This window comes from Coturnix japonica, chromosome 11 (genome assembly GCF_054131305.1).
Source record: "Coturnix japonica strain WE chromosome 11, WE-NBRP24, whole genome shotgun sequence".
Taxonomy (NCBI): Eukaryota; Metazoa; Chordata; class Aves; order Galliformes; family Phasianidae; genus Coturnix; species Coturnix japonica.
In genome coordinates this window covers 21,845,468-21,871,851 of record NC_140673.1, presented here as the reverse complement: position 1 = coordinate 21,871,851, position 26,384 = coordinate 21,845,468, and the positions used below count along the sequence as shown (strand labels likewise).

The window sequence follows — 26,384 nt, the reverse complement described above, 5'->3', positions numbered from 1 at the left end:
ATAACTGGCGTTCAGATGTCAGCCACTGACCCAAGAAGAGCTGGTGTGAATTTAGGGCTGTGCTGTTTGTCAGAGGTGCCAGTGGGTGTCTTTATGCTGCTTTGGCTCTCTGGAAGCCCACATAAGTGGTGCTGTCAGCTCTGGAGATTCTTATCTTGTGCACTGCTTTCTAGACCATATAAAAGCTCCTGGCCTGTGTGGTACAGAGGAAATCCTTCCTTGTCTTCTGGCCCCTGCCCACATGAAGCTCATAAACTAGGCAGCTCATTAGATAATGTGTAATAAATATCACGTAAAAATATTGTGGTTGGTGTAGTGACTGGAGATAAGGATTACTAGCATGGAAGTTTTATCCTGTAAGGGATGGATGGATGGGTTTTGTGTGAAATCTGAGAAGCTGATGAACAACACTGCCTTCTCATAATCTCCCTTTATGACTTTAAGCAAGTCTCCTTGTATTTCCTCTACTTATATGGGGAGAGAGTGACACAAGGCATTATTATTAAGCAATCTTCCTGCAAGGATTAGGTATGGTATGGCATGTGTGGCTTTTTGGAGCTTTAATGTTGCACCTGATGTGAGGCAGGAAAGCCCTAAGATGTCAGATCCCTGGATACAGGGTGTGAGGGGCTTCAGGAGAAGATGAGTGACCAAGGCAGAGGAAGATGGTGTCAGAAAGGTTTTAGGTGAGTTAATGTTCACTGATGATGTGTCTTAGATAAAACCAAGTTACACATTGGGCTTTGATGTCTGGGGTACTACTGGTGCCTGACTGCAAAAGAGAGAAATCACAGTGGACCTCTGCCCACACAGGCAATGTTAGCCATTTATTTTGATATCATGATAGCAATGTTTTGTTAACACTGTGCTATTATTTGAACACATTCCAGGAGCAGGCTGGGATCACAGGAACAGAATGAGGCCAAAAAAGGTTATCAGAGGAGTGGGAAATGGTCAGAGATGGAACATATAGTGGTAGGAACAGTGGTACTTATACCACTTGGTATATATACTTGGTATTTAGAGCTGTAGGCTCCATAGCAAGGGAAGAAGTCTTAACCAAAGATGGTGGTGCTTATATGTACTTATTGTATGTGCTTATTAGTTTTAGGATGATATTCGCAGTTCTGGCATTTTGCCTTTGCCCTGAAAAGTTTGTACAAATACAACAAAATTAGTAAACAAGAAAATATACTTAAATATCATCCAGTGTTTATGAAGTTTCAGCTGACATTTGGCAGTACGCCTTAACTCTGATGAAAGACTCTGCACCAAAACATTTTACTTTTCTCTTTTTTCTTCCTTTTCTCTTTTTTTTTTTCTCCATTTTTCCCCCTTTCTCTCTGTTTCTATAGACAAAGCTGACAGCACAACATACATCTTGAGATGTGGCTGATGAATTTTCTTCTGAGGCGAAGTGCATTGTTAGCTCTTACATTAATGACTGCAGCAGAATCCCAGCCTCCTTCCACAAAGTATCAGAGGGAAGAGAGGTTACTGCTAAGCATCGTCTTTGACTTTGGATCTTCCTTGGGGTCTTGTCTACAAGAATCAGCCAGTGCCTTCTACATAACATCTGTTCTCAAGTCAGAGGGTCTTGCTGTCCCCATTTTATAGATGGGATTTTGAGAGACAGGAGGAATAATGCCAAATGCTTCAAAGATATTTAGTGGAGGTTAAGTGCCGAGTTTGCTTTGAAGGTCTAAATCCAAATGACAAGCTTGTGATCATGCAAAAGATTTGTATTGCCCATGGGAACTGAACAATTTTTTCAGGGTAGTGTCATAACCACTCCACAACCCTTCCTCTTTCTTCTTCCTGAAGCTCCTACTGACTTCAAAGGTGAAGAATTATGACCCACATCCCACAGCACTGTGAGCTCGGATGTGTGTGCAAAGCTTTACCCACACATCTATTCCATCAGGGATACTGACTCAAGTAAAACTGCACAGACTGGAGGGGATGGGTGGTTCTGGGTCTTGACTTCATTTAGTTCTCATGTCCTCTCACTTAAAGAACTAGATAAAGAAATGCAGAGTGTACCTAAAGATACCAAGGGCAGCACCTAATGACTGGATTTGGAGTCCAGCTATACTAGCTGTAATAACCATAGAGGCATAGAGCCATAGTCCTAGGTGAATATGAATAAGAAAGGCAGAATTATAGCTGATTCAACCAAATTGTTCTTTCTTTTAAATACCTCTGTCTGAAATATATTGTTGAGTTTTCATGGGAAATATGTGTGTTAATAATATGTATATATAATACTATAGATTACATGATTTGGTTTCTCAAAAAACAGCATTGCTTGCAGAGACTGTACACAAAATCTGTGTTTTAATGTGTATCCACTGGAAAGGGAGCATACCCCACGTGATGTGTGTTCTTCTTTTCCCCCCTCCAAAAAAACCCCAAACCATTTAATCCCAACTGTGGTTAACAGCTTCCTAATTGCATGCAACTGTTTCTTGACTTCCTGATCCCAGTCTGGTAGTTAGGAATCCAAAGGGTTTCTTAAATCAACAGGAGCAGCTGCCTTCTTGAAGCCACGCATGGTGTATGTCACCGACCATGGAAAGGAGCTGCAATACAAGGAGGAGCAGCTCTGATTAATGGGGCCAGTGTCGTAGCTCAGAGTGTGGCTGCACTACTGTGTACGGCTGTACTTACTTCAATCATTTATCTTCCAGCCTCTGCCACACACACACATGCAAACATACACACACGCTGTATTTTTTTGTCAGTGATTGAGCAATCATTAGAAACACAGGAATGCACAAGGTGCAGAGGGATCTGTAGCTGGTGATGTGCCTATAGGGGTAATGCCTCCTTTCATCTCGTTCTTTGGACAAGTATGAGAAACGCTGACAAAATCCAGTCCTTGGTCTGAAATTTATCTCTCTGTCCTTAGTAAACTCTTTCCCACAGAGGGAAAAGAGAGGGAGAGGGGGGAGGGGGGGGGAAGGAAAAAGAAAGTGAGGAACTGGCTGGATTTTGTGGACTGTGCTTTAGGTTAAATAAGGAGGGGAAGCTGTGAATTGAGTGTGGACGTAGGACTGGAAGTGATGGAGCTGTGTGACCCTTTTGGTTAAGGTCTGAACAAAACCCTCGTGCTTGGGCTCCAAACTTCCTGCAGTGGAGATGTCCACTGGGTGGGCTGCTTAAAGCCATTCTGTCCATGAACACTGCAGCTCCTGAATCAGGCAGGAGCAGGTTGCTCTCGTAAGTTGGTGTAAAACCACAGCGAGGCCTTGGTCTGTCCTTCTGAATAAGCTCATGGCGAGAAACCTCAGCTGCCCAGTGCCCCTGACACAGCTGGGGCTGCAGTGGAAAAGCCTTAAGGAGAGCCACTGGGATGATGAAAATGAGTTCTCTTGCTAAGACTTGCTGAAAGCTTTTAGAGAGATGATATGAATGAGGAATGTGGGAAGAGGCAGAAATTATTGTGGTAAAATCATGTGGCCAAGTGGGAGGGTAAGAGGTGAGCTGGAAAAAAAGAAGACTAAAGGCAGGTTTTAAGAAAATGAGTTCAGGAATCTGTAGTGGAAAACCAGAGGAAGAATTAAAGCAACAGAGCTGCTGCATCAAGTGTTTCAGCACGCTGCTTGAAGGATGTTCCCCTTATGAGCTGTGCATGCAATACCATTACCATTGACTCAGATTAATGCTGGAAATCCTGGCAGCTTTACTTTTACCTGGGGACTGGGAAATCTGACTTTGGGTTTCACAGCTTAAGCAGCTTTCCAGTGGCAAGGCAGAGGAAATCATCAAAGGTGAGGGGTCCTGGGAGCAGTCATCAAACACTACTCACTGTAGCACACTGCACATTCTCTAGGCTGTTGCATCAAAACAGCTCACCTGTCCCAGTAAACAGACTTGTGGTGTGGCTGCTCTTTACGTCTTGGGTCTCAGTCCTTTCATGGGCTTGCTCCTCTTAGTGAAACAATCCCAACTATCCTTTGGGTTTTCACCATTTTTCTTTGCGCATAAACATCACTCCTTCCAAAAAAAGGGGGACTGGAGGAGCAGCTGGTGTGAAATTCCCTTTTTCTCCCTCAAAATGTCAGGAATATTTCAGGGATTTTATGCAGTGCAGTTCATGGTCTTCTGTAGTGAGATCTAAAGCAGAGAGAGAGGTAAGGGGTTTTATCCTGTTTACATCTTCCTGCTTTTGGATTTGCTGACCTTTCTTAATTGTTTAACTGTTTGGATTATTAAAAAGCAGCATATAGAAGCCAAACCTTGCAGTCCTTACTCAAGGTCATGACCACAGTGGCTGAGAATGTATTGCAGACTTGTTCAGGCATGAATTAGGCAATAAACAAGATTGGACAAGTAGAGAAGAGGTTTTGGTCAATTGCTCAGGTGTGGCACTTAAAAACTCAGGTTGCTGAAGGAACAGAGGAAAACCAAAATATTCCCTTTAGTAAAAGTTATACTCTGCTGTACCCTTCCCATAGTACAGACAGGAGCCAATTACACTACAAAAAAGCACATGTTGGCCAAGCTTTTGTTTGCTGGGTGGTTTGTTTTGTTGTAGAATTAAAGATTATAGAACAAGCTTGCATACTGTGGTTTTTTTCAGTGATGCACAGGTGGTTTAAGTAATGCTGGATTACAACCTCCAGTGTTTCTGAGAGTACTTAACTGTTTACAGCTGTCCTTTTAATGAGCCTATTAGAGGCAGGTGCCTCCAGCTGAGCCTCGGTCTCTCCATTGCAGGTCCCAAACTTCATCAACACTACGCTTCCACCCCATGAGCAAGTAACAGCCCAGGAGATAGACAGCTACTTCAGGCAGGAGCTCATCTACAAGAGGAATGAGAGAATGGGCAAGAGAGTGATGGCGCTTTTACGGGAGAACAGAGATAAGAGCTTCTTCTTTGCCTTCGGAGCAGGTATGGTGTGAAATTCTCTTTTGTTTGGATGTTGCGGTTGGAAGTAAAATGATTTGAATGCTTTGGGGTTCTCTCTCTGGTACTGTAGGAAGCTTTGTCTAGGGGATTTACCCTTAAAGCAGAAAGGCTTTTGTTTGTGTAAACCTGCTGTGTAGGAAAGGAATCTTGCTCAGAATGGTTGTGATTTGGCTGCTCCTGTGCTTTTCATTGGGTTGTCCCAGTAGAAACACAAAGTTGTTAATGTTTCTCAAGCCACTGCATTCTTAATTTCTCACATTACACTTGTGTTGTGGTTGTGTTTGTGGTAGTGAGCATACGATGTACTTTTGAAGGGTCTTTGAATCTGCAAGAGTGGGTGAGGCTGTGGGAACACAAGTCTTACTGTGGTAAGGGACTTGTTTGTGGGCTGGGATCCTGCCCTGGGGTTTCAGACCTTGGGACTTTTGTGTGTTTTCTAATTGGCTGAATTTGCTGCCTTGGTGGTATATCTCCATAGACTGCATGTCTCTGGACCTTGTGTGAGTGCATGAGTTACGTGTGTAGCTAAATACCAGTATTTCATGTCATTAAGGAAATGTGATATGTCCTTCTGCATGTTCTAGCTGTCTCCATGAAGCCTGCAGAACAAAGATACTTGTAGTACTTCTGCAGCAGTATGTGCAGCTCTCCTTTCTCTGTTAATTATTTTGCCTTCACAACAATATTAATATTTCTGTGTTATAAGAGCATAAATAATAACTACTCAGGCCTCCTTTCAACAGAATCCTGAGCAGTGGCTTAGTGGTTCTTCAAGCTGCCCTGACTTCAAGGCAGTTTGAGGTTTTTGTGCTAAGAACTGATCTGCTCTTCCCATTCCATCTTGCTAACCATTTCTCATCTTTGACAGAACTTTGCTTCTTATCCCATGGCTCTCGCTATGAACTTTGGCAATGACTTGCCTTTCACTACTTGCTTTGGTGGGAATTTTGATTAAAGGCTGCAGGATTTAATACAGATGCAACTTTATTTATTGATTTTTTTTTTTATTTTATTTGTTTTTTTTGGAGCATATCCAGACTGCATATCCCAAGCCTATTTTATCTCAGGCTTTCCTGATACTTAGTTTGAGGAATTTTGCTCTATTTTATCTTAAGTTTTTTACAGTAGGAAAATACAGATCTGTGGCTCATAGTTGGATAGTGATTAATTTAAGAAGAAAATAGTAATAACTGTCTAAGCAAAGGAGCTGGGTTTGTCAGAGATTACTGAATGTGGTGGCTCTAATGTAATTTCCAGTTCAGGAAGCCCCTAAAGCAGGTAGTTACTGAAGCCTGGAGGATAGATGGCACTGTTGTTCTCTTGCCCTCCTCTGTGCTTGCATCTGTAGACTGGCTTACAGCAGGATCTTGGACTGGAAAGATCTTAACCCTTGCAGCTATTGGTGTATACTGGTAACAGAAATATAATTAAATGGGTATAATATAGAGAAATATAATTAAATGGCTCTCCTTAGAAAACCTTTGCTATGGATGGAAGGTTTGGGCTTTCACCACCCCCTCCCCCCATACACACACACACCTGTAGCTGAGTGCATCTACTCAGGGCACCTGGGCAGCTACAAGTGTGAAAGCTGCCTTGTAAAAATCAAGGCTCATTTCAACTTTTGCTGCACATTTCTGGCTTTGTTGTGGAAGTCTTTGTCACTGGATGGTTTCTTTTCCCTGGCTCTGACTCTTAACAGGACAGGGCAGGATTTATTGAAAACCAGAGCAGGAGAGATGCTGAGAAAAGCTTTTTGTCTTGGGTGCTTTTGTTCTAGCATCCCTTTGGTCTTCCTTGCTAAAGCCTGCAGGCCTTCCTCACACTATTAATTCCTTCTCACTTCTCTGGGTTATTTCCCCCCCCCCTGTTATACAGTGAGTACTGAGAGTACTGCTGCATCACAAGCAGTGTTAGTTCAATGTGTCAGGCCTGCAGCTGAGCATGATGCAGTCACACAAGGCCTTGGGTTGGAGGAGCAGTGGGGGGGGGACGTATTGAAGCGAGTTGAGATGAGAAGAGTTTTCAGATCCACAAAGAGGAATGGACTGTTTTTATTTTATTGAAAAGATTCAGAAATACTAAAACAAAAGTCCTAGTTATAAATTAAGCTTTTCAGTATCCTGTTTTTACTTCTTTTGAATAAGAAATAGACCTCAATAGGTTCCCTCTCCTACCTTCCTGTGGCGTTACTCTTACGTTAAATGCATTGGAACCACTCAAACTTCCAATGTATTTCTTTATAAAGCACATAAATGAAAATGGCCATTTATCCTTTCAATCTTCATTTCTTTATCCTCTCCAAGAAAAATACAGGATTTGGGTGAGATGGGGCACAACTCTAACTCCTTCCTTTACAGTCATTCTTTTCCTGCCAGGGCGTACCATATTCAGGCTTAATGTGGAAATTTCACCACGCCTGTATTCACAATAAATGGGGTTTCTCTGCTAGAGTATGATTAGTGTTTGTGTGGTTGAATGATATTTTTCAGGTACCGGCCATGTTAATCTTTCTCTCTGGATGAATAAAAGCAGTTAAATAGAGCACTTGGGGGGAAAAAAGTACAGAAGTTTTTGCTTGTTCTTTGTTTTGAAAATCCATCATGTATTGTTAGGTGTTATCGATCCATAGTAACACTGAAGTGCCTCAGCTCTGACATATCCATGTGATTAATAAAGGCCCATTTGCAGTCAAGAAACAGAGACGCAGCCAAGAGCACACGGGCTGTTAAAAAGAGTTAATATTTTGGCAACCAAGACTATACACATGAAGTCAATGTTTAAGAAAAAAATCACTCTGGTTTATTTCATTTTTATGGGCAAATAATTTTCAAGTAACACATATGATAACAGATGGATAAATTTATGTCTGCAGTTAATTTGAAGGATAATTTCCTTAGGATGTTTTACTTAGTTGCGTTTCTTTCTTTCTTTTATGAGAGCTGTCAGTTTAGTAACTCAGTGCTGGATTTATTGCTTCAGAAATTCAGATGCTGCTCCAGTTCAAGCTTATTAGCAGCCAAGTCAGTAGGCTTTAGAATGGTTTTTCTGGTTAATTAAAATTTAAAAGAAAAGTTATTTTTGCTGTGCTGAAATATAAGCACCATAGTGTCTCTCGCAGCAGGGTGGGGATGGAACTGTCTATGGGGCTCAGTGCTACAGTGGAGGGAAGGATGCATTCTTCCAGCTGTGGGCAGCCCCTCCATCTGCAGCGCAGTGAGATGATGCAGCCATGTGGGTGACCACAGCTCTCAGTGAAGTCAGTGCGTTTTGCCACGGCTCACCACCTGATACAGTCAGGCCTCTACTGTTCAGTTCTAGGCATGAGTGGCTGAGATTAGGTTGAAATTCCTGGGATGCTCTTTTGTAGAAGGCTGCATTCTGCCATTAAAGCAGGCATGGTCTGATTCTCTTTTCATTCCTATTGCAGGGTGATTTTGATTTTTCTGCTCAAGAAAGGGTGCATTCCTGCCATCTTCTGATACATTTTTTTCTCAGCCAGCATCATCAGTAATGACTCAAGTTGTCCTAAACTAAACTGTTAATAATAGTGCCCCATATAGTATATGCAGAAGGTTTTGCAGACTCTCTGGTCAGAATATTAAATGTTATCTGTGACTTGGAAGAGATTTGCAAATGCTGTGGCTATGTTTTCATATGCTGGTAGATGCCAAGGCTCTCTGAAGGATGTGAGAGCAAAGGGAGAATATAAAACCTGTTCATAGTCCTCTGCTCCAGCTTTCTCACTGCTCTCCAAAGAGGATTCCCAATGGGAATTTCAACACATCTCATTATAGTTGCAGAAGATACCAAAGGCAGGAACATTTACCTATCACCTTCTATAGTTCAGAACAACAGATATCTCCAAGGTGGGTGAGGTCATATTTGGTCTGATTCACCACTGAAATGTGCTTGATTTTCTCCATAAACTGAAGAGAATCTGCATAGACAGCTACTGATGATGTAACTGTCCTGAATATTTACCTTTTTAAAGTTTATTTAAATAAATAAAGATGAAGGCCCTAACTGAGGTGGGAGATGGCTGTTGAATTTGGGTGGGAGGAAGGATGGCAGGAGGTGGGAGTCTTTGTTACTGGAAACAGCAGTTGTGTTGAGTACTTTGGGAAGGGGAGTGAAGCCATAGATGCTGCACGCAGCTTCAACATGAACCACTGAGAGGGCCTTTGTGAAAGCTATTAGCACCTGCCACAAGATCTGGCATCCAGGTTCACATATGATACTCAAAAGTGTTTTTTCAGGAAGGAAATGCCTTGAGGCTGACATCCAGCTGCATGCTGAGGACTGGGGATTTAAAGACGTTGAATATGCAAATGGGTGTTTTGCACTCCCCACTGGTAAAATATTGTGTGCACATTGGGCTCATAGTTACCCCCACTGTTGTGCTATTTGGGAACAAACAGCCTTGCATGAGAAATAAGGTACTCCTTTTTTCATAAGTTATGCAGCTCTGCCCTTTCCATTCTTCCTCTTGGGTCCTCAGTAGAATGGAGGAGGGAGGGGGGAAAAAAATAGCACGCTTGTGGGCTGGGATATAAAGAGACTTTCTCCCCAGGGTCAGACATCCTGGTCCAGCACTGATTAGTGTTGCTGCTGACATCACTGGTGTAGCTCTCCGGTTGTCTCAGTGGAGCAAGAAGTTGGCGACTGGGAGATTGAGCTTGGCAAGCCTACAAAAGAGAAGAAAAGGGGTGAATTAACGGTTTGCAGATGCTAGAATTCCTTTTGTTGTGTTTATTTGGGTATCCAGATAACTACAGTGACGTTGGCCTGTTTTTGTGTATGGACTAATATAGTTTTTAAGGTAAAGAATCACTTTGCTTTTAAAAATACTCTCGCATGATAACTTTGACCAAACCCATGTAACTTAATTTCTTAAAAGTCTGCATTGAACAGGCAGGGTCTGATTCTCTTTTCAGACACTCGGTTGTAAATCAGGAGTTACTCCACTAGGGAACAGCTTGTTCCAAGTGCAAATCCAGCCTGTAGGCCTTTAAAAAAAATCCCAGCGGAACTTTACGTACGCTGATGTTGTATCATATGGAGGCTTGGAAGCCTCTGAATGTTTTCTTTTCACCTGAAGCTTAAGTCGGCACAGAGAGAACCTGAGGTGGAGAAGCCAAAATAAGCCTGACTCTGCTAACTTATTGTGAAAGGGGAAGTGCCATTGTGAGGGCTCATTTCTGTAATTCTGATCTGACAAACTCCTGTTGCATACCAAGATGTGAATCATAGAAACACAGAACAGCATGTGCAATGGTGAGAGCTATCTTGAGGCTGCTCTCACATGTGCCAGGAAAGATAGGAGACAAAGCAAGTGAAAGAACAGATTCCCGTGCTCTTTGCTTGGTTGTTACAGCCTAAACTACTGAGTGAAGCTGGACAAGCCCTCTGCTCCCTCTGGTCCAATAGAGGCTTCATTGTGCTCATCAAGGAGTTCTGCCTGACCACTCATTGTTGCTCTGCTGAAGTAGGTTTCAGCCCTAAGTCCTAACCTTCAAATTTGCCTGCAGACAGTAGGATTTTGATTTAAAGAAATGCGTATGTTAATGTCAGCTCTTCTGGGTCACTGACATTTTCATATCATCCTTATTGTAACATCTGTGCCAAGTTCTACTGTGCAACTCTAATTCTGCCTGCCTCTTGTCAAAGAAAAGAAAGCTATATTGGCCCCTGCTGTCCTAAAATATAGAGATTTTGGCTGTACCCTCACTGTGTCGCTCCTCAAAATCTGAAATGTAGAAATGTAGATGTAATTCAGGAAACTCTCTTTGAAACTGCAAATAGTCATGAGAGATTTACACCCCAGCTTAAACACTGCTGAACCAGAATGGACTTAAAGTTGGGGTGAGATGTGCTGGGGGTTGGAGGGAAGAACATGTAAGAGCTTGTAGTGAATCTGCAGGCCACCCTGTAAGCTCTCAGGAGACCAGCAGAGGTCCCATGTAACGAGATTTTGTAACAGGAGTGTTGAAACCGAAATATGGATGCCAGACAATTCATCACTTTCCATCCCAAAACTGACTCCTCAGAAAACTCCCAACCAGATCTAACAGCGTTGTTAGCAAGACTTTAAAAAGGCTATATGGAGAACCCCACATTGGCAGTGTTCCTCTACCGCTGAGATTTCTGAGGGTTGCTAGTGTGAAAATGCAGACAGGATACAGATTGCAAAATGTCCAAGGATCTCAACTCAGCTGGGATAAATTTGTGCTTCCTGCAGTGATTAAGATGTTACTGAGCTCAAATGTAGTGCCAGCTATGTGGTTTTTCCCGAAGCAGAAGGAAATCTGGCTTCTCAACCATGCTTAAATCTAGAACCCGACATGTTAGCACAAATCCCTCGTAGTGATTCACGTGGGATCATCTTCCCTGCTTCTGCACCTCCTGTCTGGGTTTGTACCTCACACAGAGGAGCAGGGAATCCCCAGGAACTGCTGCACCCCTACAGCTCCTCTGTCAGTGCATCGGACTGCTGGAGAAGGTGCTGTAGGAGGAATTGGTCAGAGTGAGGAGCCAGCTTCTACTGTTTGTGCTGATGGGATTCTGCAGCTTCAAGGTGCTTCTTGCTCGTTTTAGGGGCAAGTTACAGAAGGACTGTGCACGGAGGAATGATTGGTGATGTTGATGGATTGTAAAGACAGGGCACAGTTGTTGGCTAGAGATGTATCTTGAGAAGATACAAAAGTAAAAGCTTTAAAAAGCCTAGTTGTAAATTATGGGGATTTCTGGAGAATTTTTACTGGTATGGAAACTGGGACTGGAAATCTCATTAAACTGGGCGTTCTTGAGAGAGTTCCAGGATTTCTTGGTCATGGTTGTGCCAGGAATACCATCAAAGCAAACTTGCTGAGAAAGGATTTATGGATTTAGGATCAGTTCCTATTCTCAGTGAATTAACAGTAGCTCTGCGGCTGACAGCAAGGTGACAGGCATATGCACCTGGATGAGACAATGTGTATTTGTCATTTCAGTCCTCTAAGCTAAGCTGTTACTTTTGCATTGCTGGGAAACATCAATGCCCTCTCTCTTTATAAGCCTATTAAATCCCTTTTCCATTGTAGTTTTTCTCTGGTAGATCACAAGAGACGTGTCAAGAAAATGTGTGCAATATATGTCTGCCCAAAAAAAATATTTAAGTATCAGAAATGTAAAAGGAAGATAGAGTTACTTAGAGAGGCAGAGGGGAAATAATTAGAGCTCTAGCCAGCACGAAGAGATGTCATAAACTTTAGGTACTCAAAACACAAACTCTGCCACTGTTCACCCATTTTATAGCTGCAATGGAGAAAGCAGCAAGGGTCTGTTGGACAAAATTGCTTTGGTGGCAACTAAAGTGGGCAGAAGCCCAAGTCCAATAGTTAAGCTGCCATCTGAAATTGGAAGAAGGTTGGGTTTGTGTTCAAATCTTGGATTCATTTCTGCTCTTTATTAGAGACTTAATGAAGCATGAGTCCGCTCTAGACTGATGGGGCTGAATGAGACTGAATGAGAAGCAGCTCCAATCTATGGAAATCACTGATGTTTCTAAAAAGATTAATAATGAAACTCAAAAATATAAGGTCTTAATGAGACTAGATAATACTGGTGCGTTCGCACTGTAGTGTTTTGGTAGAAGCTCTAGAGCTGTGGCTGTTGAAAGTCCGTAGGTGACAGGCTTGGATGTAGCCCTGGAGATGTTGCTCTTGGCAGACCTCTAGAGCTGTGAACTAGAAAATGATAATGCCATCAGAGCTACCAGGCTACTCCTGTGTACTTCCAGAGAAACAGTCAGAATGACGAGTCAGTTGAATAGCCAGAAATCCATATGAATGTGTCTTCGATTCAGTTGCAAGACTGGAACTTATGTGACATATCTAAAACACAGAACGTGACTATTTTTAGTGTAGTTCTGTACTTCATTATGGCAAATACCTCAAATACTGAGGTTTGCAAACTTAGGACAATGGTGTTTATACACAGAAGGTAGCTGGAGACTCACATGCTATCGCTGGGTGAACTCAGTATGAAACTCTGCACCAGACCTCAATATTTTTACAGAATTGACATTCACTTTGTGTTTTTCCTTGAGGTGTCTGAGGTATAGTGAAACTGCTGCGAGGTTCTTATCACTTTGCAATCTGGTCTGGTTCCAGCCGAAAATTTTGCAGTACCTCTCACTGGGAGGATTGGTTTAAAAGTAACAAAAATCTGCCAAAGAAACACAGACTTGACTATTGATATCAATGCTATTCTTAATCTGGCTTCTTAAGGAAATGAGGCTTAAGCAATCACAGAGTTTGTGAGTGAGTATATGTAGGTGTGTGTGAAGGTCTTTTACCCTTGAAAAGTTTTAGTCTGTTGTCTGAAAATAACACAGGGGTCTCTAAGATATGTTCTTACATGCTTCATGACGATTGGATAGAAGAAAGGGTAAAATCTGTAGTGCCATCATTAAAAGAGCAAAACATGAGCTGAACTTTCACTTGACATCAAAAAATCCATAAGGGGTGAGGAGGTGAAACGTTTCTGTAGGCAGTTGAGCTTTGTTGGTTCATCTGCATGCAGGAGGACGCTGAATGCAGTATGTTAATCAGTCACGGTGTGGTTTGAACAGAGCAATGATGTTTAGAGAAAATAATTATCTGGAGTATCTCAGGATCCACGTATTATCTCTGGGCTGCACTCTAATGAAGTGTTCATTCTCTCAAGGCCAGAGCAATATTAGGTAGCAGATTTGTAAATGTGACCTAGGCTTGGCTCCAGGACTCTATAAACCTAATGATTCGTGGGCACTCAAACTGTGCAGCCTCACTGCTGTTAATTGACCAAATGCGCCATCAACCATGCCCAAAAATGTTCTTGAGTAGGAAGGGGTGAAAAGAGCATCAGAAACTCTTAGCAGTCCAAGAGGCAGCCTGGGGCGACATTCCTGTGTGCAGAGTTCAGGAGCACTTGAAGGTTGTTCCCTTGAGACCTCAAACGGCTCATTGGCAATCAGGAACAAATTTAAGAAACAAAGAAAGGATTAAACCATGAATTGTAAAGCAAGCGGGTTTGCAGCCTTAGCTAATCAGAAAGGGAGGTGGTTGTCACTTCGCATTTGGCAAAGGTGTGGGGAAAGCATGGTGATGGGGACAGTACTTGAAACCTTTCCATAGTGAAATACAGATGTTGCAGAAAAGTTAATCCAGGGTTGGTTCTTAAGCTATGTTTTAAACTTGAGATTCTTAAAGATTGTCTGGTATCTTGGTAACAGTGGTCATTGTTAGGGTGGGACGCTCCCTGTTGAACTATAGGTATCTGAAAATTCAGTGCATCTTCTTTGTAAGATGATCAGATTCCTTCCACCTGTGAATCTCTGGAGAAGAAATCCTCCCACTTATCTCAGATTCATATTTTAAGATGGAAGAAATTGCCCTCTAGAGACAGCATTCCACTGGCTACAGGGGAAACCTAGAAAACTGACCTCCAGCAAATGCCTGACATTCACACAAAGGGGATTAGTTGGAGTCTGAGAGCAGGAGTCAAGAATCCAGTGTCCTGTCCTTACCTCTATCTGACCTTGAGAAAGCTGCTCTGTGTATTAAGACCTACCAGAGTTATGATTTCTGTTGCTGCCAATGGAAGTGTCTTGTTTTTCCCGAGCAAGCAGAAAGCTGACCTAGGAGTGCTTTGTGTCCTCTCTTGGAGAGCATCTTGGTGTGTATTTCTTGGTGTGTATTTGAGAGGCAGAAAAAGCCTGCTGCTACCAGCACTGGATAACTCACCCAAGGCTGGGATCCTTGTTATGTCATTGGGAGAACTCTATTCCCCATTGTACACCAAACAGTGAACAGTTTTCAAGTCTCACTGCCTATTGTAACTGAAGCCTGGGGCTGGCCAACCCTTTTGTTCTCTCTTGGGATCATCTGTTACACACAGCCCTCAAAGCAGACTTTCCATCTTCATTTGCACAGAAGAGAGGGACTTGAACACATGGAAGGGTCAAGCTTGTCCATCATTCCTCAGCAGGGAAAGAAAGCCACTCCTAGGGCAAGTGCAATCATTCATCTGACTGAAAGCGTTTCTTTTTTAACAAAACAAAACAACAAAAACCAGAACCATGTTCTATCCATCAGTAGGGTTATCCCTCTTGTGAGGTACAGTGCAGGCAGCCAAAACCAAAAGAAAATGTTTTGACATACCATGTGTTCGGTCTTCACTGTTTGCTTTAAGCAGCAACCAGGCCAAATGAGTTAAGTGCTGCCAATGAGACACGATTCAGGCCTTGAGACCCTTTGCAGCTTTTTGACATGACTTGTCTTGCAGCGTGCAAGGCTTGGGGAAAGTAGAAATGGGAAGGTGTGTGGGTGGCTTTTCTTGCTTTGTTTTCTTTGGTATTATGAAGAGACGTACCAGACAGCGTCCCCTGTGGAGCCGCTCACCACATCTGTAGCATTTCTTCAGCATCTCCTTGAAACACCCGAATCTCCAGAGTTGTCTTTCTGAATGAAACATTTGCAGTTCAGTCATCTCCCACACAATAAAAGCTCCAGTGTTGGCCTGCACGTAACTCCTGCACTGGGCAGAGCTCCTGTCAGAAGGGAGCCTGTCCTTCCAACATTTGTGTTTTTCTTTATACCTGCCAATCACGCCGCTTGCCTTTGCCTAAAGTTTGTTGTCTTTGCAGTTGGTCACAGCGTGAGCTACCAAAAACCTCACTGAGCTTGACGGGGTATTCTGTTAACCTAACCCTAACACACGATCCTGCACCTCCCCGCCACACAAAGGGCCTTTTCAGCAGCCCACCGCAGCTCAAAGATTTCATTTCACGTGTTACAATTAATCTGTATTTATTGCCACTTATCTTAAATGGCTAACAATATCAAGAGTTTAAAAAGTGCTTTTAATGTCAAACTGGGTCAATTAAAACTCTACTTAAAAATATTTGCAGAACTTCTACCCTGAAAATTGCCCCCTCGGTCCACTGGTAAGCGAAATGTTTTAAACAAATACACTCAGCTTGAGGAGTCTGACGTTTGGTAAGATTCCCCTTGATAGTTTAGCAGAATCCGGCATCCATTTCCTTACTTCGTTCTCTTACTTCTGCTTTTTTTTTTTTCTTTTCTTCTTTTTATAATATATAATGAATGTTTTTTTTAGATGGTCAGAAATATTTGAGAGAGTTTTAATTGATTTGTCAAATAAATAATAAAAATGAAATGGCCTCTCTTTGCCTTCCGAGTTTTGAGGCTGCTTGATGGATTGATCTTATCTCCTGGAATTTCATCCCCTTCCATGGACTGTAATTGCTTGTGTTTAAACCTGGGGTTTAAACCCATAGGTCAAAGATCATTATTTTTTAAAACCCTTTCAGTATTGTATGCAGGCACATGAAATAAAACAGCTGAATATTAAGAAGTTAAGTAGTGAAAGTACTCTTGTTACAAGCGTATGTTTGGTCTTGTTGAAGGCTGAAGGTGCCTTTAATGTGAAGATGAAGAATCTTTCCCCTCCCTGAAGAGCCCCCGGTTTTTCTTGGACTTTTTTTAAGGCTCAGTTTATGGGATGGCCTTATTAATTCCTGTGAAATAAGTGCAGCCTGTGGTAACTCTGAACTCTCTCGCAGTGCAGCCATGCTTGCACTGTGTTAGGATGCTGATGTGCATAGTGCTGCTCACACACATGGGTAGAGCTCGGCTGTGCTGGATGCAGTGGATTCACAGAGTAAGCGAGATCCCAGGCAAGGGGAATTAAATGCTTAAGCTGGGGGTCTGTCCGTGTGGAGCCATTTCAGCTTTAAGCTCTGATCCTCAAACACTCGCACTTTTCTGTGAGCAGTGACATTAACGAAGCTTGGTTTCCTTTGGTCTTAGGTCATTTGCTTGGATTCCCAGTGGCCTAATAAAGTTTGAACTGTAACTGAGGCGTTTCTGTTAATTAGGGCATTCGTATTATCTTTATGGGTCTCTGATTTCCCTAATAAGGCTCACCCTGCAACTTTTTCTTCCACAGGAGAGATCAGTGAGTCTCTATCCAGTCATCTATTTTCATTAAATGTATAGGAAGGGACTGTCTTGGAGACAGTTTCTCTTCTGTCTAACAGATTTGAAATTTGCCTGTGGGTTCAGAATCCTTCAGGGGAGATCATAAAGTCAAAAGCCTATACACAGAGGGACAACAGAATCCCGTAAGCCTCATGTTCTTTGGAAACAAGGTTAAAATGGAATTGCCATATTTATGTAGTGTAAATATTGCACAACTTGAAGACACCAAATGGTTTTGATCATTTCCTTAGTCACTTGTAGAATATCTAATTAAACAAATCTGACTTTCCTAAGTGATCTGAGCCACATCTTGAATTCCTCTTGTGTAAGACAACATGAGAAAAATACTTCTTTGCTTCTTGCCTCCCATGAAAAGGGCACGATTATGTCATTTTTGAGGAAAGCATTGTTCTTGGGGCTGTGTTCTATTGAATGCAAAGATATTGGCTCGTGGATGTGCTTTCATTGCTTACTAGTTGTTGACTTTGTATTCTTTATTTTGTTTTTAGTCTTAACTAAAGAATCAAGAAGTCAAATTATGCTAATTGCATCCTGAGGGTGACAAAAAGCACAAAGTTAACAGCTTGCAAACAAGCCATAGGCTGAAGTCTGTTCGCAAACTTTTTTTTCTTAAATGCTTGCATGCAAGAGTTGTGCACATTTCCTACCATTGCTGTCATTGTCAGATTACAGAGTTTTGTCAACTTGCTTTCAGATGTTGTGTTTGGAGCCTTACTGGACCTGATTAGTTTATGTTCTCTTTTGATCTGACAAAAACACCTGTCTCTGGAAAGGATTGGGTTTGAGATCTTTTTGAAGGCCATTGCCTTTGGCACTGCTGATCAAATTCTTACAGACTTATCCTGGACGAGGAGTAGCGCTTTAGATGGATGTCATTCACTTCTTGGAGTTCTTTAAAGAGCCATTTAGAGAGTGTATGTTAATATTCAGAACTTTCTTGTCTGGAGGTAGCGAAGTGCAGAATCTTGAGGTGAAAACTCTGGAATTTGCTGGCACCATGGACTGAGGAATGAAAGTAGTTGCAGTTCCTGGAGAGATGGGCTAGTCTGTTTTGCACATCTGTTAAGAACATTTGAACCCGTAGGCTAATTTTCCTTGAATGTTGTGGAAGGTGGAAGTTCCACAGGGTTATGTTCCTCTATGGAAAGAGCTGGCTTTGGCAGAAGGAGGAATTTTCTGTTAACGTTCCTGATCAGGAAAAGGCTGTGATGTAAACTCCAGCTCATTCCTTCCTAGAAACTGGAAGAGCTCGTTCTCCAAACAAATCCATTACAAAACACATTTTTCTGGCTTCACTGATCAGGAAAAAAAATCTGTATCTTAATGGTGTTTTCTAACAAACTTTTTGTTCAGGATTTTGCTGACTGTCAAATGTTAAACTGTTTCCATTAGGTCCAGAGATGAAATAGACATTGCCATAATTTGGCCATAACAAGTGAGGTGTTAGATTGAGCCTCACCAAGGAGGCAGCAGAGTAGGGACTGGGTGAAGCATCCTCCAGGCATGGGCGCCAGTCTGGGATTAGCAAAATATAAACTCAGTTGTGTTGACAGTCTCTTCCTGCTGGGTGAGAGAGGGAAATAACTACAAGAAAATAAAACTTCTATCTTAAAAAGCAAAGGGGTTACGTTAAGAGCAGGCCAGTTGCAATGCTGGATCACTGTGACTGTAACAAAGTGTCACAAGACAGCCTACCTAAGCACATTTGCCTTTTTTTGTTGTTGTTGTTGTTAATTCATCACCGTTGTGTGTGAACAGGCAATGATGGATTGTGCTGAAGTTCAGTGCATAGTATCAAAGAGAGCTGGATTTAATTGTCCTGTGCTTATAGTACAAAAGGAATGAATTATGAGCCACTTTACAGCATCTCCAGTGAAAGTGATTATCAGCACCGCTCCTTGCCAGAGATATAACTCTGTCAAGCAGACTCCCTCCTCTCTTGGGTTCTCTGGAAAAAGCTCGTGAATCTGCTGTCTCCTGCCAGTTGAAGCTTGGGGTGAAACACAAAACCAAAAGCTGCCAATAGCTATATATTCAGTTCAGATGTATTCTGTTTTCTTCCCCCCCCCTTTTTTTTCCCTTGAGTGGAAGATCAGTCAGGGGTTTTTGGAACATGCAGCTGAATTAGTGCAGCAGAATGTTTTCCTGGTTGATTGCTCCTTTGATTCTGTAGGTGAGCAGTGTGATTGAGAAGACTTGGCTGTTGGCTTTAATTAGCTTTGACCTGGGCTCTTACGCACTTACAATACGGTTAGTTGTCGTGCCGTGGGAAGGCTGCCTTCACCCCTACGCAGCCAGTCATATCTCATAGCTGTTCTCACACCGCTCCTCCCTGCAATACTCAGATAACCCCAAAAATAGGTTTAAGCTGAGACAGATGTATAAATGGAATGCTACGAGCCCTGCCCCCGAGATGGGGCAGTAACTCATCTGCAGAAGAGCTGGAAGTTGTGCTCTTCGTGTTTTGTATTGATTACTGTGGCATAATAAAGGACAGTGGGATGCGATGTAGGGACCATAACCTTGCCTGCTAGAAAGATAGGAGGGAACGCTGATTATCCACTGTGGTATAGAACGGCAGTTGCAAGGGGATTATTTGTCTTAAGATTTGTTTAGATATGAGGGAGAATTTTCATTGCCTTGAGGAGAGCTGGCTTTGAGGAGGTGAGGGTCTTGTCCCCTCTGCTGGGAGGCTTCTTATGGCTGCAGGCTTCCCCCTTGCAAACAGACATCACATTCCTGTGTGCTCAGATGTTTCTGTGCCTGGGGGTAGCCCAGATAAACAAGTTAAACTGCACATAGATAATGTGTGTGCAACTTCTTATAAATAGGAGCTTATCTGAAGAGATTTCATATTGCTTTATGGACAGGCTTACAATTGCCAGAAAGTTTGTTCTTGAAAAGAAGAATTAATAACAATAGAATTAAAATGTAGTTGTAAAAAGCTGTGGATTCTAATGGCACTACCAGGTAGTGTGCGCAATTCACTCAATTATGAGTGAACAAATGTTAGCTCATAGCTGTGGTAACACTCCCTGGGCTGCAAACTGTCCTGTTAATTAATAACAGCTAAGAACAGAGGTTATGAGGCATGTCGTAGCGACAGGTCATATGTCAAGAGAGGGCTGTTTGTGGTCATGTCTTCTGTATGTGGAGAAAGTTTCTGGAAACAATTCTCTTATGTCACTGTATTCACGTGTTTTGGTAGATCAGCTGTTTAATACAAAAATGAGAGATAATTCCTCCATCTCTTCCACTCCGTCATCAAACAATTTGTCCTCAGTTTGTTAACTCCAAGTCAGAGGAGCAACAGCCGTGACAAAGAAAATTTGGGAATAAGGATTTGGTAATTCACCGTTTGGTTATTGACTGAGGATACCAAGTGCTGACCAGAGTGGCTGAAAAGCTCAAGGGCCAAGTGAGCCTTCTATGTGGTGGGGAGCTGTGGGTGGCCACTCGTCCAATTATCCTCTGTTTAGCTTCCCCTGGGAAGAACTGGATGACAACCTTGTGACAGAATGGTCCCTTGCTCCCAAATGCCAATCCAGGATGACTTCTTCCAGCAATATAAGGGACAGCTTCTAAAAGAGAAAAAACAAACAAACAAACAAAACAACAAAATCCTTGTAGGATTAATATTCTGATGCAGTGAGAATTCTGACTTTTTCCCTTGGCAAATAGCTTGTGATGGATAGCTTAGATTCATTTTGAATGTGGGAAACAGAAGTTCATGTCCATTCCAGATGCTGGAGTTAATAGAGGGAAACGAACACTTGGTTTGTGGTTGGAGTAATCACTGCAGGGAAGAGCACAGGGATGGACAGAACATCCCTCAGAAGAGCTATTTCAGAGCCATCGCTGTGTAGTCATCACTTCTTGCAACCATTTTAATTGCACGGCATTGCTCACTTTAGGATTCAGTATAAGTGGATCCAAGGGCCAGATTTTTAACTACCCAAAATTGTAAGGCAGTTTCTCTTCAGTCAAATCTAAGCCAAGTGCCCAGTAACCAGACTGTGTTTAAACCTGGATTTTCAAAGGCCAGAGCCCTCAGACAGCACTTCTGAAAACCTGGCTGAATTTCAGTGCAAGCTTAGCTTTAGAAACCCTAAACTTTGAGCACAAAGGGATAGACTGTCTTGTAAGTTCATGCCTTTATTAGGAGGATCCAAATCCTATTGATTTCAACATATATTATGGCTGGAGCAGACCTGTCAGTGAGTGACCTCTGAGCTTAAAGCACCGTCAAGGCAACGGGGCAGCAGCCCCAACAGCAGGAATGTATGTGGCATGGTGAGAGGTGAAGAAGGGACATCCTCTTCTCATTGACAGGCTTTCCCATAATAGAAAAAGGGGGGGAAAAAGCTTGGTAAGTCAAGTGGTTTGATTCATAAGTGAGCTTGCTCTAAAGTAAACACAATGCTGTATGTGTCTCATTTGCCAATGAGATCATCTGTTTCTTTGTTAGGAGGGAAAAATGTGCTTCCCTTCCAAGTCCAGGGCCACTCAGGCAATTTACATGAGCAAATAAAAATGAGGTTTAGCAGCCCTAAATAAATAAAATACAACTCTAAGTGGCCACCAAAGAACAGAGCTTCTCGAATGGAATAGTGCTGGGCCTGGAGCCAGATGGCTGCTGTTCGCCATGCCTGCTTATGATTCCCAATCCAAGCACAGCTCAGATGCTTGTTGCTGAAGTCATTTATGGCTGTAGCAAAACATATATTGGGAGATAAACAAGCTATGCTAGAGATGAACAGCAGAGCGGAGAACATGAAGTAAATCTGTGCTTCAGTCGTGGTCTTTATGGAAAGTTATTGGACTCCTGCCAGTGCAGCATGGATCTAAGCTGACAAAGGCAATGAATATTCATCACTTACCAAGAAAGCCATCCACCTCTTCTGCCAGCTGCAGCCTGTAGTCGTTCAAAAGTCATTCAGTTAAATGGAGTCATTTCCAGTTTTCTCCTCTTTGAGGTTAGGATCTGGTCGTGCTTTAGATCAGTGCTTCTTACAGTGGGGCAGGTGCATAGAATATTACCATGGACTCAGTTACCTAGAAGCTCTAAGTGGCCTTGGTTCACTTCTGTATCCTCAAATTTTAGCTACCTAAACTGTATTTCATCAGTAGCCAACAGAAGGGAGCACTTCCAAAGTTAATTCACTTGTCAAAGTTCTTCACAGTTCTTTGTGATGCCAAATGAGCCTCTGTTAGCAGTTCACTGCTTCCTTTGACAACAAAAGACAACACAACCACTTGAAATTAAGCACCTGATGTTTAAAGGGATAGTGCTAGATGGGACTAATCTCTCCAAGACCTTGATAGGAGTTTGATCTATGCTTAGTTATCTCTTTGTTGCTTGAATATCATTCTACTCAATCTGATTTTTAGATGAAAGCTATCTAGCCACATGCCAAATCGTTTCTTCCTCATAGCCACTGCATTGCTGAGAAGCTGGCTTATGGCTTCTTACTCTTTACATGGTGGAGCTGCTGTGCTGGCAAGCTGTACTGGGGGTTGCTTTCAGTTCTTTTATGTGCTTATTTATTTGCTCAAGGTTCAGGAGGAAGTCAGGTTTGACAGCCCCATCAAACCTCTGTTCAGATTCATGTTGTATGTTTAAGTAACTAATGTAAGATCCTTCATTCTCCTTCCCCACGCTTTTCTTTTTTAACCTTTTCTGCCCCTGTCTGTTTGGTGCCTTTATCCTCTCCTAAGAAATAATTTAAAAATACAAACAACAAAGTCTGAACCCTCAGAGCATGAGTACAGTGTTTGACCGTATACATAGGCTGAAATGAATGTAAACCGTGCCAAAGTGTTTATTGGTGAGTACCATTAAACCAGCAAAATTAAGTTATTACATTATAAATGAAACAGAAGTGGAAGCTGTGGGCTTTAACCTATGCACAGAGCAAGAATGGAGTGAATGTTGATGGGGAAGCGAGTGCATGATGCTAAAAAGGCCGTTGCTTCACATCTGTGTGCATTTGGCATTTGGGTTTCCCATCTGCTCAGCTCAAGAACTGCCATGATTGCACATTTGAGTTGGTTATTCTTGTCTGCGGTTCAGCAGATGGGATAAACTTGTTCAACACTATTTTTAGGAGTATTTTTTTTGTATCAGCCTGTTGTTTTAAAGGTCAAGACCTGGAATCATGGTAGCTGACTCCACGTACTTTAGCACAGTCATTTTATCAAGCGTTCAGACACTGTAGATTTTCTCATTTATATCTCAATAGGCAGTATGCCTCTCCAGAGTAAGGTATAACTCTCATAGGAGATTTATCTCCGCTCTCAAAGTATCTGACTCTCTCCATTGACAAGAAAGGGGCCTAAGTAAAGTGCTGCGTTTAGAGACATAAAGTTAGTCAAAATGAAGGTTGGTAATTGGTACGTCCCAAGGACCTTACAGGGAGACCAAAACAGCATAATTCTTTCTAGTTGACAGGTAAGGGACTGAACTAATATGCCCAAAGCAAAACAGAGTTTGCAGCAGATTTAGGGACTGATCCTGAATGTTCTGAAGTCCTTTAACCATTCGCTCACCATTCGTTCTGTGCAGTATTAATGTCTTACATCCTCCCTTCCTCAAGCTGAATCGGTATAGTAGTGTATCTTAGAAATATATTTCTATAGCACTGTAGTGTGTAGACACATCTGCACTTCCCTGAAGCCAAGGTACCAGATGGGCATTACTGACACACAGTTTTTCACAAAGAGGCTCTTAGGGCCAACCCAACTATGGCTGATGTTGAATTGGAAAAAGTCCACTGAGAATTACCGAGTCCACCTGGCTCAGGAAGGCAATGAGCTGCAGAGAGCTGGAAGCTGTGAGTATGTTGTGGGAAAGGATCTCTGTAGAGCTCTCTGATTTTCTCCGGATGTTTTCATTGACCATGAGCACGGGGGGGGGATGATGAGCTGAATGGGCCCTTATTGTGATCTAGTACTCCTGCTCTTTGTTTGTTATGGTAGAAAATATTGTCTGAGGAATTTAGCCTAATTCTGATAGTCTCTTTGTGTGTCACAGAAAGCAGTTACAATTTGATAACACAACTTGTGTTGTGCTTAGAAAGAGCCAGAGGAGCCTAGGGCATGCCCTTAGAGTGCATGCTCAAGGAGCTTGATGCAAAACTCTTAACTCTTGTTCTGCTCTCAAAATACTGTGCTGCCATTGACATGGTCAGCAGTCCAACACTGACAGTCTCATGTGTTGTTGTGACGCTGCTAAATTTAAAAGGCAAGATCTATTTTTAACATGAACAGCTAAGTCCCACAAATCATGTTGAGAGGCATGGCTCCGATTATAGACCGGTAACACATTTGCTATGATAAAAAACAGAGCTGTGTCAGGTGATCTTGTTAATGCAGTATTTGTACACTTGAGTAATAGATGCAGCTGGAGAAGGGGGGGTAGGGGGTAATTGTTCTTTTTAATAAATCAGCTGTTTTATTTTACTAGCAATTATTCATTCATATACTGTAGCAGAGGAGTAGCCAGAATCAGGAAAACCTTGCTAGCCTGGAGGTTGGGAAGGACTATAAAATGTGAGACAAATTCCACTCCCTGGACAGATGTCCTTTTCCCTTTGCTGACTCTCCTCCACACCTGCTGCACTTTATACATATGCTTACCTTCAACTTTTTCAGTTTTTTTTTTCTTTCAAACTGAAAACAAGATCTTAAATTTTATACACCATGCAATAATGGTGTTTGCTTAAAAATGAGATTATCAGTACATTTGATCTGCCAAAACTATTCTTTCAGAAGGAAACTTGGTTAGAGGTGTTATGTTCCATTAGTGGGACGCCAACATGAACAGTCCCATTTAATAATTGCAAAGCAGTCTTTCATCTCGAGCTTTGCGTATGTTGTGTTGTAAAATCAAAATTAGTTCACAAGTGCACATCAAAAGCTCACTTCATGCTCTTGGGCCCATGAGAAGCCTTTGACATCAAGGTATTGGTCTGATGTCTTGGCACTTCATTAGCAGCCTCGCAGCACTATTCAGTCAGCTTCTCCCTCCTGTGACGTAGCCAAGATCAGTTTGTGCCAGCGTTGCACAGACCCGCAGCATCATGGCAGCATATCTTGGTCTTCTGGGCTGGACCTATCTGTGCTTCACTGGGCAGTTTCCTAGTTTACTTAACAATAAATGCCTGATAGCGCTGCACCAGACTGCAAGTGGTATGTTGGCTCCACCTGAGAAGGCTGTGGTTGTCCTTTGGAGGCTCCCTGACCTCTGAGCCAATGGTGGGACTTTGTATGAAAGGAAATGGACAAATTGGATGGACCAACAGCAAGCGAACCTGAAAGGAGTGCAAGGCTCCATGTTCTTGCTGTGTGCTTCAGGTCCTGATGGCCCTATGCCAGAAGGTGGCATGGTGCCAAGGGGACAACGGGGGCCCAACACTAACATCTGCTGAGACAGAACATGAGAATCCACAGAGGAGCCAGCCTCTCCCCCTTCCCATTTCTTCTTCCAAAAAATAGCTAATGTAAATAAATTGTCTGTTCACACGTGTTTTGGCATCTGAATAGAAACACTTGTCTGTGCTCCCCCACCAGCCTTGTTCCCTCCCTGCCTCAGCAGTTTTGCTAAATTAGTCGTTCTTGCTCAGCCTCAGACCAACGCAGAGTTATTCTGTTAGATTTCCCCCTTGGACTGATAACAAGCAGGCTGTAAAGCTGGTGACAGACCAACCCTCATAAGCTGAGAGGTCCCCAAGCTATAATTGATGCAACACATAAAAATTCAGCTGGGATCCAGAGTCTGTCCCAAGCTCTTCAAGTTGAATGTCAGGCCTTGTAGCTGGGCTCTGCTTGGCCTCTTTGTGGGAGCTCAAGTCAGTAGAAATACAGCAGTATCCATTGCGCTACTTTTCTTAGCTCAAGAATTAGAAGCATAGAATAGAATCGAGGTTGGAAAGACCTCTAATATTGTCTAGTCCAACTATCCACCTACCACCATTACTGCTTGCTAAGCCGCATCTCAAAGTGTACCACATCTGGATGTTTCTTGAATTAGAATCAGCTTTACTCAGAAATGCCACTCTACTAATCAGTTCTTTCATATTTTAAAATATTTAAGCAGAGTCTAGCCCTAAGATGTAGGAAATGAGTATATAGAATGAGCTGTCATGACAATCGCCTACCTTTAACTCTAGTGTAGCACATCTTCTTCCTCAAAATATTTTTACTGAGACTGAAGAGAAAAATAAGCTCAGGATTTAGAGATACTTTTTCCCTGTATCGTGTTTCTCCATCCCTTCAGTCAGTTTTGATGTGAGTGTCTAAACCTGGGGTTTCAAGCTGTTCAGAGGCTTGCTCAAGGGTGCTGAGCCCATTGCTGCTTCTCTAGAGAGCAATAGCGAAAATAACTGCTGTGCCTGCAGTGCAGTCATCACCTGTCAATCTGC

At 42.4% G+C, this 26,384-nt stretch overlaps 1 protein-coding gene across 1 annotated transcript in view; it reads left to right on the top strand.

Annotated features, from left to right (window-relative positions):
- Window positions 1-26,384, top strand: part of TRABD2B (TraB domain containing 2B) — a 242,850-nt gene that overhangs the window by 139,750 nt on the left and 76,716 nt on the right. The window contains exon 4 of the mRNA XM_015870485.2: window positions 4,723-4,897. Coding sequence (XP_015725971.2) covers window positions 4,723-4,897 — 175 coding nt within the window. The remainder of the gene's footprint in view (window positions 1-4,722; window positions 4,898-26,384) is intronic.